Genomic DNA, 16,198 nt, shown 5'->3' on the forward strand with positions numbered 1-16,198 from the left:
CAACTGAGCTACATCCCTGCCGGCCATTCCCTCCCCTACCTTGGACGACGCTGGGCCAATTGCACGCCGCCCCATGGGTCTCCCGGTCGCGGCCGGCTACGACAGAGCCTGGATACGAACCAGGATCTCTAGTGGCACAGCTAGCACTGCGATGCAGTGCCTTAGACCACTGCGCCACTCGGGAGACATATGACGCGTCGCCACTGGTTGGTTGTATTCATTGTCTTGCGTCTTGCAGGGAGAACTAGGCCCAGAGGGGGTGAGAGGAGTTCCTGGAGAGAATGGAGAAAAAGGAGCAGCAGTGAGTCAACTTTTAATCAATCAAATGTAATCAATATGCATGTATTGTATCTCAATCAATACATTGAACTGCATCATCTTTTTCCATCCCTATAATATCCATCACATACCAGGGGCCACCAGGTTTCCCAGGGGTCCGTGGTCCACCAGGTGAGGGGGGAGAAGCAGGACTTCAGGTGAATACTGCCCTAAATAATAATAATAATAATACCTGGTAAGTGCAGAAGTGCTCCAATGACCGAAGGCCACTAACCATTCAACCAGTCACCAAATATACCATTGGTCAAACAGGTGATATCTATGACCGGTGATGTAATGAAATTAGAAAATGATATTCTGACCGGTCACCATCAGTGTCCATGTTTTCTGCATGTCCTCATAGGGTTCTCAGGGGGATGCAGGGGACTTTGGCCCTCGAGGAGACACTGGAGAGGCAGGAGCTAAGGTAAGTTGATCTGGGTTCACCTTTTAGCAGCATAAACGTAACCACATGTAACATATGGATTTGCATTAGTATACGCATGAAAAGTCCCAATGCAAAGTTACACCTCTCTTTTCTATTTTCCGAGTTATTACATAAAACAGATCAGAATTCAGAAAAATGCCAAAGTCATGCCGGAAAATGCTTTTGCAGGACCCGGCAAGCAAGCCTATTCCCTATAATGTAAACTCCAACAGAAATAACTTCAAATGTATAACTTCAAATTAAACCAAATTGTTTGCACTCACGACTGCTGGTTTCAAGACAAAAATTCTACTAACTTTCAAGCAAATACTTTATGAATTTATTGTTACAAATCAGCTTGCAAGCCTGCTAACGTTAGCCCTACTAGCCTGCTAACATTAGCCCTACCAGCCTGCTAACGTTACGTTAGCACTGCATGAGTCAGCCAGTTGCTATCAACACCTAGCTTACAGCTACATTAAAGTAAACCAAAGTTTTGGAAATACATGACACCATCTAACCAGTTATCAAATAATGATTGTAGCTAACTACTGCCAACACTTGGTCTGCATGGCTTGGGGCCAACGTTAGCCAGCTCAAGCTAGCTAACGCAGAGTAGATTCTCCATTTGACGTTGAGAAATAGTGCATTGTGGGTAGCTTTGAAGATTCCTGGAAATAAGTTAATAAATATGAAAAATCCCCCCAAATAACTGTTTGTAGTTATAGGTAACCGGATAGTGACTACAACTAAGTTACTAAGTCTTTGACCACACTGTGTTGTTACTTTGGTGAGTAAAAACGCATGCTTCCTACCCTTTAATTAAGCAATAAGGCACAAGGGAGTGTGGTATATGGCCAATATACCACGGCAAAGGGCTGTTCTTTCACACGACACAACACGGAGTGCTTGGATACAGCCCTTAGCTGTGGAATATTGGCGATATATCACAAACCCCCGAGGTGCCTTATTGCTATTATAAACTGGTTACCAACTAAATTAGAGCAGTAAAAATATATGTTTTGTCATACCCGTGATATTTTTTTATTTTATTTAACCTTTATTTAACCAGGTAAGCAGTTGAGAACAAGTTCTCATTTACAACTGCGACCTGGCCAAGATAAAGCAAAGCAGTGCGATAAAAACAACAACACAGAGTTACATATGGGGTAAAACAAAACATAAAGTAAAAAATACAACAAAATATATATACAGTGTGTGCAAATGTAGCAAGTTATGGAGGTAAGGCAATAAATAGGCTATAGTGCAAAATAATTACAATAAGTATTTACACTGGAATGATAGATGTGCAAGAGATGATGTGCAAATAGAGATACTGGGGTACAAATGAGCAAAATAAATAACAATATAGGGATGAGGTAGTTGGGCGGGCTAATTTCAGATGGGCTGTGTACAGGTGCAGTGATCGGTAAGGTGCTCTGACAACTGATGCTTAATGTTAGTGAGGGAGATAAGAGTCTCCAGCTTCAGAGATTTTTGCAATTTGTTCCAGTCATTGGCAGCAGAGAACTGGAAGGAATGGCGGCCAAAGGAGGTGTTGGCTTTGGGGATGACCAGTGAGATATACCTGCTGGAGCGCATACTACGGGTGGGTGTTGCTATGGTGACCAATGAGCTAAGATAAGGCGGGGATTTGCCTAGCAGTGATTTATAGATGACCTGGAGCCAGTGGGTTTGGCGACGAATATGTAGTGAGGACCAGCCAACAAGAGCGTACAGGTCACAGTGGTGGGTAGTATATGGGGCTTTGGAGACAAAACGGATGGCACTGTGATAGACTACATCCAATTTGCTGAGTAGAGTGTTGGAGGCTATTTTGTAAATTACATCGCCGAAGTCAAGGATCGGTAGGATAGTCAGTTTGACGAGGGCATGTTTGGCAGCATGAGTGAAGGAGGCTTTGTTGCGAAATAGGAAACCGATTCTAGATTTAACTTTGGATTGGAGATTCTTAATGTGAGTCTGGAAGGAGAGTTTACGGTCTAACCAGACACCTAGGTATTTGTAGTTGTCCACATACTCTAGGTCAGACCCGTCGAGAGTAGTGATTCTAGTCGGGTGGGCGGGTGCAAGCAGCGTTCGGTTGAAGAGCATGCATTTAGTTTTACTAGTGTTTAAGAGCAGTTGGAGGCTACTGAAGGAGTGTTGTATGGCATTGAAGCTCGTTTGGAGGTTTGTTAACACAGTGTCCAATGAAGGGCCAGATGTATACAAAATGGTGTCGTCTGCGTAGAGGTGGATCTGAGAGTCACCAGCAGCAAGAGCGACATCATTGATATACACGGAGAAAAGAGTCGGCCCAAGAATTGAACCCTGTGGCACCCCCATAGAGACTGCCATAGGTCCAGACAACAGGCCCTCCGATTTGACACATTGAACTCTATCTGAGAAGTAGTTGGTGAACCAGGCGAGGCAGTCATTTGAGAAACCAAGGCTATTTAGTCTGCCAATAAGAATGCAGTGGTTGACAGAGTCGAAAGCCTTGGCCAGGTCGATGAAGACGGCTGCACAGTACTGTCTATTATCGATCGCGGTCATAATATCGTTTAGGACCTTGAGCGTGGCTGAAGTGCACCCATGACCAGCTCGGAAACCGGATTGCAGAGCGGAGAAGGTACGGTGGGATTCGAAATGGTCGGTGATCTGTTTGTTAACTTGGCTTTCAAAAACTTTCGAAAGGCAGGGCAGGATGGATATGGGTCTGTAACAGTTTGGATCTAGAGTGTCACCCCCTTTGAAGAGGGGCTGTCAGCCAATCAGCATTCAGGGCTCGAACCACCAAGTTTATAAAACTCCTTATAGCACAGTTTGTGATATTGAAATTCTAACAACGTACTTATTTAGGAAAACTACCATGTCTATATTTTTCTCAGGGCACCAGAGGTTATAATGGAGAGAAAGGAGCACAGGGGACTACAGGAACCAAAGGACTGGCAGTACGTGCAGTATATCACAAACAGAGATATCATATTAATAAATGCACTCATTTAAATCAATTCATTTATTCCTATTTTTAAAAAAAATCTGTGGATTGTTTTACAAGGGGAGCCAGGGCAAGAGGGTGTTCCTGGGGACAGAGGGGTGACAGAGGGGTCCACCTGGACCACCGGTAAGTATTATTCCTATGTACACATATACAGATGCATTTAGTTCTCATTTGTGATTAATTTCATCCATTAAATGTTTCTGTGTCTAGGGAGTACCTGGTTCTCGTGGGGCCTCTGGTCTATCGGTAAGTAACAGACTTTATTTATTCATCCTGATTAACAGATATCTTTCATATCCCTATCTCTCTGAGAGAATGCTGATGAATATTCTCGACTTTCAGGAGTGTGAATTCATGGGATTTGTCAGAGAAACATGCGGATGCTGTGGTAATGGTTCATTTCCAGTTATAATGACAACCAATTTTCCTGTAATAATACACTGCTCAAAAAAATAAAGGGAACACTAAAATAACACATCCTAGATCTGAATGAATTAAATAATATTATTAAATACTTTTTTCTTTACATAGTTGAATGTGCTGACAACAAAATCACACAAGTTATCAATGGAAATCAAATGTATCAACCCATGGAGGTCTGGATTTGGAGTCACCCTCAAAATTAAAGTGGAAAACCACACTACAGGCTGATCCAACTTTGATGTAATGTCCTTAAAACAAGTCAAAATTAGGCTCAGTAGTGTGTGTGGCCTCCACGTGCCTGTATTACATCTACATTTACAATTACGTCATTTAGCAGACGCTCTTATCCAGAGCGACTTACAAATAGGTGCATTCACCTTATAGCCAGTGGGATCACCACTTCACAATGTTTTTTTGTTTTTTTTGGGTTGGGGTTTGGGTTGGGGTAAGGGGGGGGTAGAAGGATTACTTGATCCTATCCCAGGTATTCCTTAAAGAGGTGGGGTTTCAAATGTCTCCGGAAGGTGGTGAGTGACTCCGCTGTCCTGGCGTCGTGAGGGAGCTTGTTCCACCATTGGGGTGCCAGAGCAGCGAACAGTTTTGACTGGGCTGAGCGGGAACTGTGCTTCCGCAGAGGTAGGGGGGCCAGCAGGCCAGAGGTGGATGAACGCAATGCCCTCGTTTGGGTGTAGGGACTGATCAGAGCCTGAAGGTACGGAGGTGCCGTTCCCCTCACAGCTCCGTAGGCAAGCACCATGGTCTTGTAGCAGATGCGAGCTTCAACTGGAAGCCAGTGGAGTGTGCGGAGGAGCGGGGTGACGTGAGAGAACTTGGGAAGGTTGAACACCAGACGGGCTGCGGCATTCTGGATGAGTTGTAGGGGTTTAATGGCACAGGCAGGGAGCCCAGCCAACAGCGAGTTGCAGTAATCCAGACGGGAGATGACGAGTGCCTGGATTAGGACCTGTGCCGCTTCCTGTGTAAGGCAGGGTCGTACTCTCCGAATGTTGTAGAGCATGAACCTACAGGATCGGGTCACCGCCTTGATGTTAGCGGAGAACGACAGGGTGTTGTCCAGGGTCACGCCAAGGGTCTTCGCACTCTGGGAGGAGGACACAACGGAGTTGTCAACCGTGATGGCGAGATCATGGAACAGGCAGTCCTTCCCCGGGAGGAAGAGCAGCTCTGTCTTGCCAAGGTTCAGCTTGAAGTGGTGATCCGTCATCCATACTGATATATCTGCCAGACATGCAGAGATGCGATTCGCCACCTGGTTACCTGGACCTCCCTACAATGCCTGGGCATGCTCCTGATGAGGTGGCGGATGGTCTCCTGAGGGATCTCCTCCCAGACCTGGACTAAAGCATCCGCCAACTCCTGGACAGTCTGTGGTGCAACGTGGCGTTGGTGGATGGAGCGAGACATGATGTCCCAGATGTGCTCAATTGGATTCAGGTCTGGGGAACGGGCGGGCCAGTCCATAGCATCAATGCCTTCCTCTTGCAGGAACTGCTGACACACTCCAGCCACATGAGGTCTAGCATTGTCTTGCATTAGGAGGAACCCAGGGCCAACCGCACCAGCATATGGTCTCACAAGGGGTCTGAGGATCTCATCTCGGTACCTAATGGCAGTCAGGCTACCTCTGGCGAGCACATGGAGGGCTGTGCGGCCCCCCAAAGAAATGCCACCCCACACCATGACTGACCCACCGCCAAACCGGTCATGCTGGAGGATGTTGCAGGCAGCAGAACGTTCTCCACGGCGTCTCCAGACTCTGTTACGTCTGTTACGTGCTCAGTGTGAACCTGCTTTCATCTGTGAAGAGCACAGGGCACCAGTGGCAAATTTGCCAATCTTGGTGTTCTCTGGCAAATGCCAAACGTCCTGCACAGTGTTGGGCTGTAAGCACAACCCCCACCTGTGGACGTCGGGCCCTCATACCACCCTCATGGAGTCTGTTTCTGACCGTTTGAGCAGACACATGCACATTTGTGGCCTGCTGGAGGTCATTTTGCAGGGCTCTGGCAGTGCTCCTCCTGCTCCTCCTTGCACAAAGGCGGAGGTAGCAGTCCTGCTGCTGGGTTGTTGCCCTCCTATGGCCTCCTCCACGTCTCCTGATGTACTGGCCTGTCTCCTGGTAGCGCCTCCATGCTCTGGACACTACGCTGACAGACACAGCAAACCTTCTTGCCACAGCTCGCATTGATGTGCCATCCTGGATGAGCTGCACTACCTGAGCCACTTGTGTGGGTTGTAGACTCCGTCTCATGCTACCACTAGAGTGAAAGCACCGCCAGCATTCAAAAGTGACCAAAACATCAGCCAGGAAGCATAGGAACTGAGAAGTGGGAAGCATAGGAACTGAGAAGTGGTCTGTGGTCACCACCTGCAAAACCAGTCCTTTATTGGGGGTGTCTTGCTAATTGCCTATAATTTCCACCTGTTGTCTATTCCATTTGCACAACAGCATGTGAAATGTATTGTCAATCAGTGTTGCTTCCTAAGTGGACAGTTTGATTTCACAGAAGTGTGATTGACTTGGGAGTTACATTGTGTTGTTTTAAGTGTTCCCTTTATTTTTGTTGAGCAGTGTATAAAATGCCCATGTCACAAGTCTTATTGTTAACTTCCTCTCTGTGCAGATTGGGAAAAGGTTTGCCCTCCCCTGGACCTGGTGTTTGTGATTGACAGCTCGGAAAGTATAGGAAAAACCAACTTCAGGCTGGCTAAAAACTTTGTCATCAGGTAGCAAACAGGCTTGGGAAGATGGCCAAAAACGTATCTGACGTCTCAGGTAAACTTAATGTTACTGTATTATTATTATTATTATTATTATTATTACAACCACTGTTTGAATGGAAAACAATAGATCACACATTTCTAGGAACAGGATAAAAAAATAAAATTATATATATATATGTGTGTGTATATTTTATACATATAATCAATTTGAAACCCCCAAAAGGATCTCGTCTTGGTGTGGTCCAGTACAGTCACCAGGGGGCGGTTCAGGCCATCAGGATGGACGATGGAAGCGTCACCTCTGACCTCCTTCAACACAAAGGTCAAAGCCATGGAGTGGATCGCTGGAGGCACCTGGACTCCCTCTGCCCTGAAGTACACATACGACCAGCTGATAGTACCAGGTCGCAGGGGGGAGGACCAAGGTGGTGGCCATAGTTATCACAGACGGTCGCTACGATCCTAAAGACCTGGATAATCTTGGAGCCCTGTGTAACGGGGTGGACGTGTATGCCATCGGGGATATGTTTGACTCTGGGGCAGAGAGGCAGAATCTGGAGAGGATTGCCTGTAAAATGGGCGACCGGGTGAAGACCCTGAGTGTCTACGCTGAACTTACAGCTGAGGAGTTCTTAGAGGAAATAGAACAAATCCTCTGCCCAGGCAAGTCTATGGTCCAGTCCCAAATGACACCCTATTCCCTATATAGTGCACTACTTTTTTCCAGAGCCCTATATAGGGGATAGGGTGCCATTTGGGAAGCAGCCTACATTTTATCAACAGTTCAATGCTTTTATTTTGTGAAAATCACCCACCCTGACAAATGAACTACATTCACTCCTCTACTTCTCTAGAACCAGATAATATCTGTCCAGACCTGAAGTGTGCCTCAGGTGAAAAGACAACTTCTTTTTTTTATTTTATTACATATAATTACAGGGCTAAGCTTTATTTGTTCTTTCATATTGCACTAATGAAAACCCCTGGCCTTGAATATTTGTTCAGTTGGAAATTAACTATTAATGTCTTTCCAATATATTCTGGATATGAACATTACAGCCAACTACAGATGTATTTAATATGCCATTTAGCAGACGCTTTTATCCAAAGCGACTTACAGTCATGCGTGCATACATTTTTGTGTATGGGTGGTCCCGGGGATCGAACCCACTACCTTGGCGTTACAAGCGCCGTGCTCTACCAGCTGAGCTACAGAGGACCACATTATTAAGAGTTTTAAGAGTATTAAGTATTAAGAGTTTATGAATCAACAGTCTGTATAACATTGACTTTTGTATTATTGTCGAAGATTTGAGTTTGGCTCCAGTGATCCAGCGCCCCGTAGACATCCTCTTCTTCATTGACGGTTCTGAGAGAACAGGGGGCAGAAACTTCATCAGTGTCCTGCGCTTCATTCGAGAGACTCTCCCAATCCATCCCTCTCTCCAAGGAGGTCTCTTCGGGAGCTCGCTTCGCCGTACTGCAGTTTGGAGGGGAGCAGGACCCTGAGGTTCTTCTGGACTTCTCTAACAACCACAGACGGATCAGCTCCCTGGTCTCTAAAGCGGTCTACCACGACTCATCCTCCACTCCGGGCAGCGCTATTCTCTATGCAACTGAGAACCTCGTCAGTAACCCTGGAGGTCAGTTCAGAGGGGTACGTCCGGAGGCAGAGCTCGCCTTTGTGTTCATTACAGACGGAGTGACCTCAGACAAGAACTTTGCTGAGGGTATTGGAGCCATGAGAAGGGCCAACGCAGTGGGTGTTGCGATCACAGCGGGATCAGATATTGACAGGGAGCGGTTGCCGCGACTCACTCTAAGGGACAAAGCGCTCATCTTTAACCTGAAGAGTTTCAATGACTTGGCCCTCCCTGGGGTTGTTAAACCAGGTTTGAAATATATTCAGGGCCCCATTTGATTTAACCCTCCCCTGTAGGCTAACAAAGACCTAGAACTGATTTTGTTCTCTAGGATATGTTCTATACAAACAAAGTGATGAATGATATGTTCTTTGATGCATCTTTTCTATAATTATTTTTTATTAGACTACCTTTTAAAAAAAGATTTGTGTAACTAATCTCATTGATTAGTGACCTCAAATATATATTTTTTCCCAAATAAAGATTTATTCTCATTAACAACAGAAGTATAGCATGCTCCTTATAAAGTGTAGCGGTGTACAATATGTTACATTGTGCCATGTTCCAATAACAAGACAGAAAATAAACCACATTTGAAGGTTCTGTCACGTGTTGATATAAAAAATTAAACGATACTAATTACTGGTGTGACTAAATGCTATCCTCAATAGGTACGGAACCAGGAGGGTCGTTTTCTGCTTCTCTCCACTATCCTCTTGTCTTTGTCGGACTCCCCTGGACTCTCACTGTCATACAGGACCAGGGTCTCCTGCACTGCTGTGTTGAGAGGCCTGCCCTCCAGGGCTTTAATCTGACCTCGGATCAGCGCTGTCTCCTTCCTGATCTTCTCATAACAGAACCCACACAGGATGTGCTTCTGCTTCAGGTGGCCACACTCCACGCACGGCTCAATGTTGGTCTGACAAAGAGGGGGAGGGGAAGGGAGGGGGAGAGAGATGAGGGGGGAGGGAGGGGGGAGAGGGGAAGGTAGGAAGATGGAGGGAGAGGGGGGGGTGGGAGAGGGAGAGGGGGTGGGAGAGGGAGAGGGGGGTGGGAGAGGGAGAGGGGGGGCGGGAGGGGGGGAGAGAAAGGGCGGGAGGGGGGGAGAGAAGGAGGGGGAGAGAGCATGAAACTTCAGAGAAATCCATTGCCTTTTCGATTGTGTTTATTGCAACGTTTACTAAGAAATTAGTCAAAAGCGTTCACTCATGGCAGCTACCATTACATTAAACATGCTACATACAACTGGACATCAGAGGACAATAATTACAAGTGAAATGTCACCCAGTGAAACAATACACACTGCACTGAAACAATCCAAAGTGAATACCTTAACTTTGAGCATAAAGCTTGGGTCTCGTCTTCTAGTCCTGTTGATTTCTATTGTCCGTCTCTTCTTGGGTGCTGCCATCCAGAACACATTGTCCAGGAAGCTGGGCTTCGTGGTCGCATCTTGCTCATCGTGGGGCTGCGGGAGGATGCTGGGGCCATGGACAGCTAGAGCTGGGGCTGTACAGAAACAAAACACACAGAGACACAATCATATATCAACAATCTATGCAATAAACAGAACCAATGTACTGTATGTCATCACTCATCATACATCTAGTAGTCTACTCATAGATTGATGCACGTATAAAAAAACGTACATCATCATCCTAGTTATCTTACTGTCCAACACAAAGTCATAGATTATGCAGGGTAACATAGCTATCATGGAAGTTTTATAGCTAGCTAACTTGTTACTGCTAATGTTAGCCAGCCAGCTAGCTAGCTACAGATAAACACAAGGCAGAATGTTGTGTAAAGCTCAACCTCACCAAACTGTCTGTCAAGTCCTGTAGCCTGTATAATTCTGCATTCCAGCTGTAACAACGAACGTCTCAAACAACACACTAAACCAGACAAATTCATACCGGTAATTTTTTTGGTTTGCAAGCTGTCTTTACACTCATGTCACACAGCTCACGGTCATTGAATCACAAACGTCATTGAACTGCGACAACCAAAGAACCAATTGCATCTTGTTATTAGTATGACGCGTTATCACCGGTGCTGAGCAAAGATGGCAGAAAGGGGGTACAGTTTCTCACTCACCACGTTCAGGTAACTTTTACAAATGACTGTAGTGGCGAAAGTTTTGCTAGTTTGGTTATTGCAGGAAAACATTGTAAGGAAGAAGGATCGAACTCGAGCAAGTTGTTTAGAAACCAGACTGTTGCTCGCGGTGGTTTGATGCTTTGTCATTCTGTTGCTAGCTAATGTTAGGCTAGTCGTAGGAAGTATGATTTTTCTAGTTCAAGTTCTTCAAACAGGCAACTTTAATAGCCAACACATTGTCTCTTCATGCCATTTGCCCTCTTTCAGTAATTAAGTGATTAGCTGAGATGCTAACTTTGCAAAAAGGCATCTGGCATTGCTGTTGAAAGTTTACAACTTTCACTTTCCGTTTGTTGATTGCCTTGGGCAAGAGTGTGAGTCACTAGCTCACGTTACACCAATACATCTAAACACAACAAAAGGATTGGACTGATCAGACCAAGCCTAAAGTATTTGTTTGTCATGACGTTATTAATGGAACGTTTAAACAATTCCCCCCCACACAGCCCATCTGGTAAACTGGTCCAGATTGAGTATGCCCTGTCAGCCGTAGCAGCAGGAGCCCCCTCAGTGGGAATCAAAGGTAAAGAAGACTTTAAACGATAACCCAATATGGCTGCGTTCACACAGGCAACCCAATTCTGATCATATTTTCACTAATTGGTCTTTTGACCAATCACTTCAGAGCTGATCTGATTGGTAAATTAGTGGAATTTTTTTTTAGAATCGGGCTGCCTGTCTAAACGCAAACCATGTACTATAACATGTATAAAGTGGTACAACCACCAGACAATGTCTTTTTATATACAAGATACATGTGTCCATGGTACCAAACTCTTTTAAAGAGCAACTGCCCCTAAAAACCAACTTCTCGTTTTGAAAACAACCTATGTGCCATCGATATGAGTCAGGAACATTTATTCTGTCAAAATTGACTACAAAGTGTTAATAGGATAATTTGGGTCATAAAGTCAGTCTCGTCCAAAACGGATTTTTGTACCGGAGTATGTAAATTAAGGTTGGGTTTATTTCAACCCGGTCCACAGCTGGCAGCACACAAGTTATTATTCATTCGGAGTACAGCTGCATGCGACCCGATTGTAATGCCTGTGGTAAATGTGCTTTGACTTTGGATATCCCTAAATAATGAAAGTATTTAATGAGAACTAAAAGGTGTGCAACATGAAAATATTGTCTCATTTACATTGTTATTTATTGACGGTCCCTAACTAGCCTCAGAGATGAGCTATCCAAAGTCGAACCAATTTTCCCATGGTCGCACACCAGCCGGCTGAAGCTAATTGGCGATATAATTTGGCTAACTCTTCCCACCTGCGAACACACACGAGACCCTCATATCAAACCACAACCCGAAACCAACTCACGTTTGAATTCAGTCATGGCTGCTAGCATTTCAAAGGCTACGTTTATAATTTATTTTCACTGATTGGTCTTCTGACCACTCAGATCAGCTCTGAAAAAGATCTGAGGTGAAAAGATCTGATGTGATTGGTCAAAAGACCCATTTGTGGAAAAAATATCAGAATTGGTCTAAACACAGCCTTAATTAACCAAATCTACAACAAGGCCAAATCAGGAAGTTCAGCCGCTCTTTATCAGCATTACAGAAGACAGTCAGATTTTGATGATCTCTTTCTCCCTGTTTAGCCTCAAATGGAGTCGTTTTGGCAACAGAGAAGAAACAGAAATCTATACTGTACGACGAGACGAGTGTTCACAAAATCGAGATGATAACCAAACATATTGGCATGGTTTACAGTGGAATGGGTCCAGACTACAGGTACATACTGGTGTGTGTGTGAGGGAGAGAGTGAGACTGCCTTTCCTTGAGTTTCTAAATATTGGGTTTACAACAGGGACAAAGATGTCTTTGAAATGTATCTCTTGTTACTCTGCAGGGTGCTGTTGAGGAGAGCGAGGAAACTGGCCCAGCAGTACTTCCTGGTCTATCAGGAGCCAATCCCCACAGCCCAGCTGGTTCAGAGGGTAGCCTCTGTCATGCAGGAGTACACACAGTCTGGGTCAGTTCTGTTCTGTGGGTTTCCTCAAGTTTTATCAGGGCTGGCCGACTGAGTGTGCAGGCTTTTGCTCCAACCCAACTGATTCAGCTAATCAAGGTCCTGATGAGCAGCTGATTGGTAGGATCTGATGTGTTAGAGCAGGGCTGAAGGAAAAGCCTGAAGCCCATACACCCAGTGTAGAACCAGGTGTGTTAGAACAGGGCTGAAGGAAAAGCCTGTACACCCAGTATAGAACCAGGTGTGTTAGAGCAGGGCTGAAGGAAAAGCCTAAAGCCTGTACACCCAGTATAGAACCAGGTGTGTTAGAGCAGGGCTGAAGGAAAAGCCTAAAGCCTGTACACCCAGTATAGAACCAGGTGTGTTAGAGCAGGGCTGAAGGAAAAGCCTAAAGCCTGTACACCCAGTGTAGAACCAGGTGTGTTAGAGCAGGGCTGAAGGAAAAGCCTGAAGCCCGTACACCCAGTGTAGAACCAGGTGCGTTAGAGCAGGCCTGAAGGAAAAGCCTAAAGCCCGTACACCCAGTGTAGAACCAGGTGCGTTAGAGCAGGGCTGAAGGAAAAGCCTAAAGCCCGTACACCCAGTATAGAACCAGGTGTGTTAGAGCAGGGCTGACGGAAAAGCCTAAAGCCCGTACACCCAGTGTAGAACCAGGTGTGTTAGAGCAGGGCTGAAGGAAAAGCCTGAAGCCCGTACACCCAGTATAGAACCAGGTGTGTTAGAGCAGGGCTGAAGGAAAAGCCTGAAGCCCGTACACCCAGTATAGAACCAGGTGTGTTAGAGCAAGGCTGAAGGAAAAGCCTAAAGCCCGTACACCCAGTATAGAACCAGGTGTGTTAGAGCAGGGCTGAAGGAAAAGCCTGAAGCCCGTACACCCAGTGTAGAACCAGGTGTGTTAGAGCAGGGCTGAAGGAAAAGCCTAAAGCCCGTACACCCAGTGTAGAACCAGGTGTGTTAGAGCAGGGCTGAAGGAAAAGCCTAAAGCCCGTACACCCAGTATAGAACCAGGTGTGTTAGAGCAGGGCGGAAGGAAAAGCCTAAAGCCCGTACACCCAGTGTAGAACCAGGTGTGTTAGAGCAGGGCTGAAGGAAAAGCCTGAAGCCCGTACACCCAGTATAGAACCAGGTGTGTTAGAGCAGGGCTGAAGGAAAAGCCTGAAGCCTGTACACCCAGTGTAGAACCAGGTGTGTTAGAGCAGGGCTGAAGGAAAAGCCTAAAGCCCGTACACCCAGTGTAGAACCAGGTGTGTTAGAGCAGGGCTGAAGGAAAAGCCTGAAGCCCGTACACCCAGTGTAGAACCAGGTGTGTTAGAGCAGGGCTGAAGGAAAAGCCTAAAGCCCGTACACCCAGTGTAGAACCAGGTGTGTTAGAGCAGGGCTGAAGGAAAAGCCTGAAGCCCGTACACCCAGTGTAGAACCAGGTGTGTTAGAGCAGGGCTGAAGGAAAAGCCTAAAGCCCGTACACCCAGTGTAGAACCAGGTGTGTTAGAGCAGGGCTGAAGGAAAAGCCTGAAGCCCGTACACCCAGTGTAGAACCAGGTGTGTTAGAGCAGGGCTGAAGGAAAAGCCTAAAGCCCGTACACCCAGTATAGAACCAGGTGTGTTAGAGCAGGGCTGAAGGAAAAGCCTAAAGCCCGTACACCTAGTATAGAACCAGGAGGGTTGGCCACTGCTGAGTTACAATATGTTGATAAAGTAGTTGTTTTTACCTGAATTTCTAGAGAGTAACATCCTGTGTATTTTCAGTGGAGTGCGACCCTTTGGTGTGTCACTGTTGATAGCTGGATGGGATGATGATCACCCTTACCTCTTCCAGTCAGATCCCTCTGTAAGTATGCATGGAAGTATAAACCCACTCTATAATTTAATTGCTTCACTCCTAGGCCGTGTCTAGACCGTTCATGGAGCTTTTGTATTCTCATCAAGGAGTTCTGATCATGGAGTTCCGAACACGTCATGCGTCTAAACCTAAATTTAAATGTGCCGATACCCTTTTCCTGCACTATTTTCAAATGCATAATGTAAACGGTGGAAAGGACTAAATCTGATAACACAGAAAGTTGATGGCAGAACTAAAGGGATTGCAAACGGGTTAGCATAACAAAAAATAGTTTTTCTAAATAAGCTAGCAGCTAGCATTTATGAAGCCAGCAAACACATTCCTCACACACTAGGAACATATTTCCTCCAACATTAAATGAAAAAAGTTGCCTCTTGCTCCCAAAACACACGTGCTGATGACGTCGCCCAGTGTATGCGCTTTCCGTAGCCTGATTGTCTCCAGACTGAGGAGAAATCCGCACAAAATGTCCCCCTGACCACCACCTGAAGTGGTCAGTCAGATCTGAACACAATCCGACCACAACTAGTCTTTTCAATGCAATCTTGGTGTTCTGATGGCAGAAGTCGCATGTAAGTGTCAAGTGTAGCCACAGCCTGTGTCTTCTCAACTGTTAAATGTGCATATGTAACGGACGTCACGTTGCTTGCTTAGCGAGTACCACTTCCCCCCCCCTATTCGGCTCATACCTGGCTCGAACTCGGGACCTCTGTTTGGCTAACACGTGGCTGCCCTCCTTGACAACTTTCAACGGTTTGAGCCACCCAAAAGGTACCAATTGGATAGCTCCATCTGCGACATTTCAAGCTAGCTGTGGAATGAGTTTACCGTACGTTCTTAACTCCGTTACACATTATTTTTCCGGTACTAACTATGATTATTTTGATATACACAGGGTGCATACTTTGCATGGAAAGCAACAGCGATGGGAAAGAACTACGTTAATGGGAAAACATTCCTTGAAAAGAGATACAACATGGATCTGGAACTTGAAGACGCTATCCACACAGCAATCTTAACATTGAAGGTAATTAATCTCACCTGCAGTTTTAGTACCCTTCCCTCTCAGAAGTATTTAAGAAACATTGTAGAAAATGTGATACTGTGTTTAGGTTATAGTTTGAATATTTAATGATTTACTTTGTCATGTCGTTATATTGAAATCCATGCATTTACTGCATTGCATTAATATTGTTCTGTGTGTGTGTTTTAAAGGAAAGTTTTGAGGGTCAGATGACAGAAGATAACATTGAGGTGGGGATCTGCAACGAGGCAGGTTTCAGAAGACTCACCACAGCAGAGGTCAAGGACTACCTGGCAGCCATTGCATAAAATGCCCCCTCCATGGGAGTCATGGCATGGACTACTTCAGATCAGCTGTATACTTTTTACAAACCAAATACAATACAGTTTTTTGCAGTTTAGCAGATTTCTATAATTTGTATTTTTTTCCTCCGGTTATACCTATTCACATACTACTAATAAATTACGATTTATGTAATAATATTTTGTCTTTGCATACATTTTTGTTTTCTTCATATAATTTAATGATTTGAAAATTATTTTAATTTATCTCAATTTCTCACTATATTGCTAAAGTGTAAATATACATTTTGCATGAAATTAGTCCCCCCCCCACCCCAATACAGTTCCTTC

The 16,198-nt window shown here is 45.3% G+C and overlaps 2 protein-coding genes and 1 pseudogene across 2 annotated transcripts; 2 read left to right on the top strand and 1 right to left on the bottom strand.

The window, feature by feature from the left end:
• Positions 1 to 3,974: 3,974 nt before the first annotated feature.
• Positions 3,975 to 9,157, top strand: LOC121542772 (annotated as a pseudogene).
• Positions 9,026 to 10,557, bottom strand: LOC121542775 (39S ribosomal protein L32, mitochondrial-like). The gene is made up of 3 exons (XM_041852309.2): positions 10,384 to 10,557; positions 9,894 to 10,072; positions 9,026 to 9,482 (listed from the first exon to the last, which is right to left on the bottom strand). Exons 1-3 carry the CDS (start codon positions 10,475 to 10,477, stop codon positions 9,228 to 9,230), a joined length of 528 nt encoding a protein of 175 aa, XP_041708243.1. The 5' UTR covers positions 10,478 to 10,557; the 3' UTR covers positions 9,026 to 9,227.
• An 18-nt stretch (positions 10,558 to 10,575) lies between these two features.
• LOC121542774 (proteasome subunit alpha type-2) lies at positions 10,576 to 16,048 on the top strand. Its single transcript, XM_041852308.1, has 7 exons — positions 10,576 to 10,669; positions 11,170 to 11,246; positions 12,332 to 12,464; positions 12,583 to 12,705; positions 14,449 to 14,530; positions 15,438 to 15,569; positions 15,758 to 16,048. The coding sequence occupies exons 1-7, from the start codon at positions 10,629 to 10,631 to the stop codon at positions 15,872 to 15,874; spliced, it is 705 nt and encodes a 234-aa protein (XP_041708242.1). The 5' UTR covers positions 10,576 to 10,628; the 3' UTR covers positions 15,875 to 16,048.
• Positions 16,049 to 16,198: the final 150 nt, after the last annotated feature.

The sequence above is a fragment of the Coregonus clupeaformis genome, chromosome 28 (assembly GCF_020615455.1).
Source record: "Coregonus clupeaformis isolate EN_2021a chromosome 28, ASM2061545v1, whole genome shotgun sequence".
In the NCBI taxonomy this organism is placed as follows: Eukaryota; Metazoa; Chordata; class Actinopteri; order Salmoniformes; family Salmonidae; genus Coregonus; species Coregonus clupeaformis.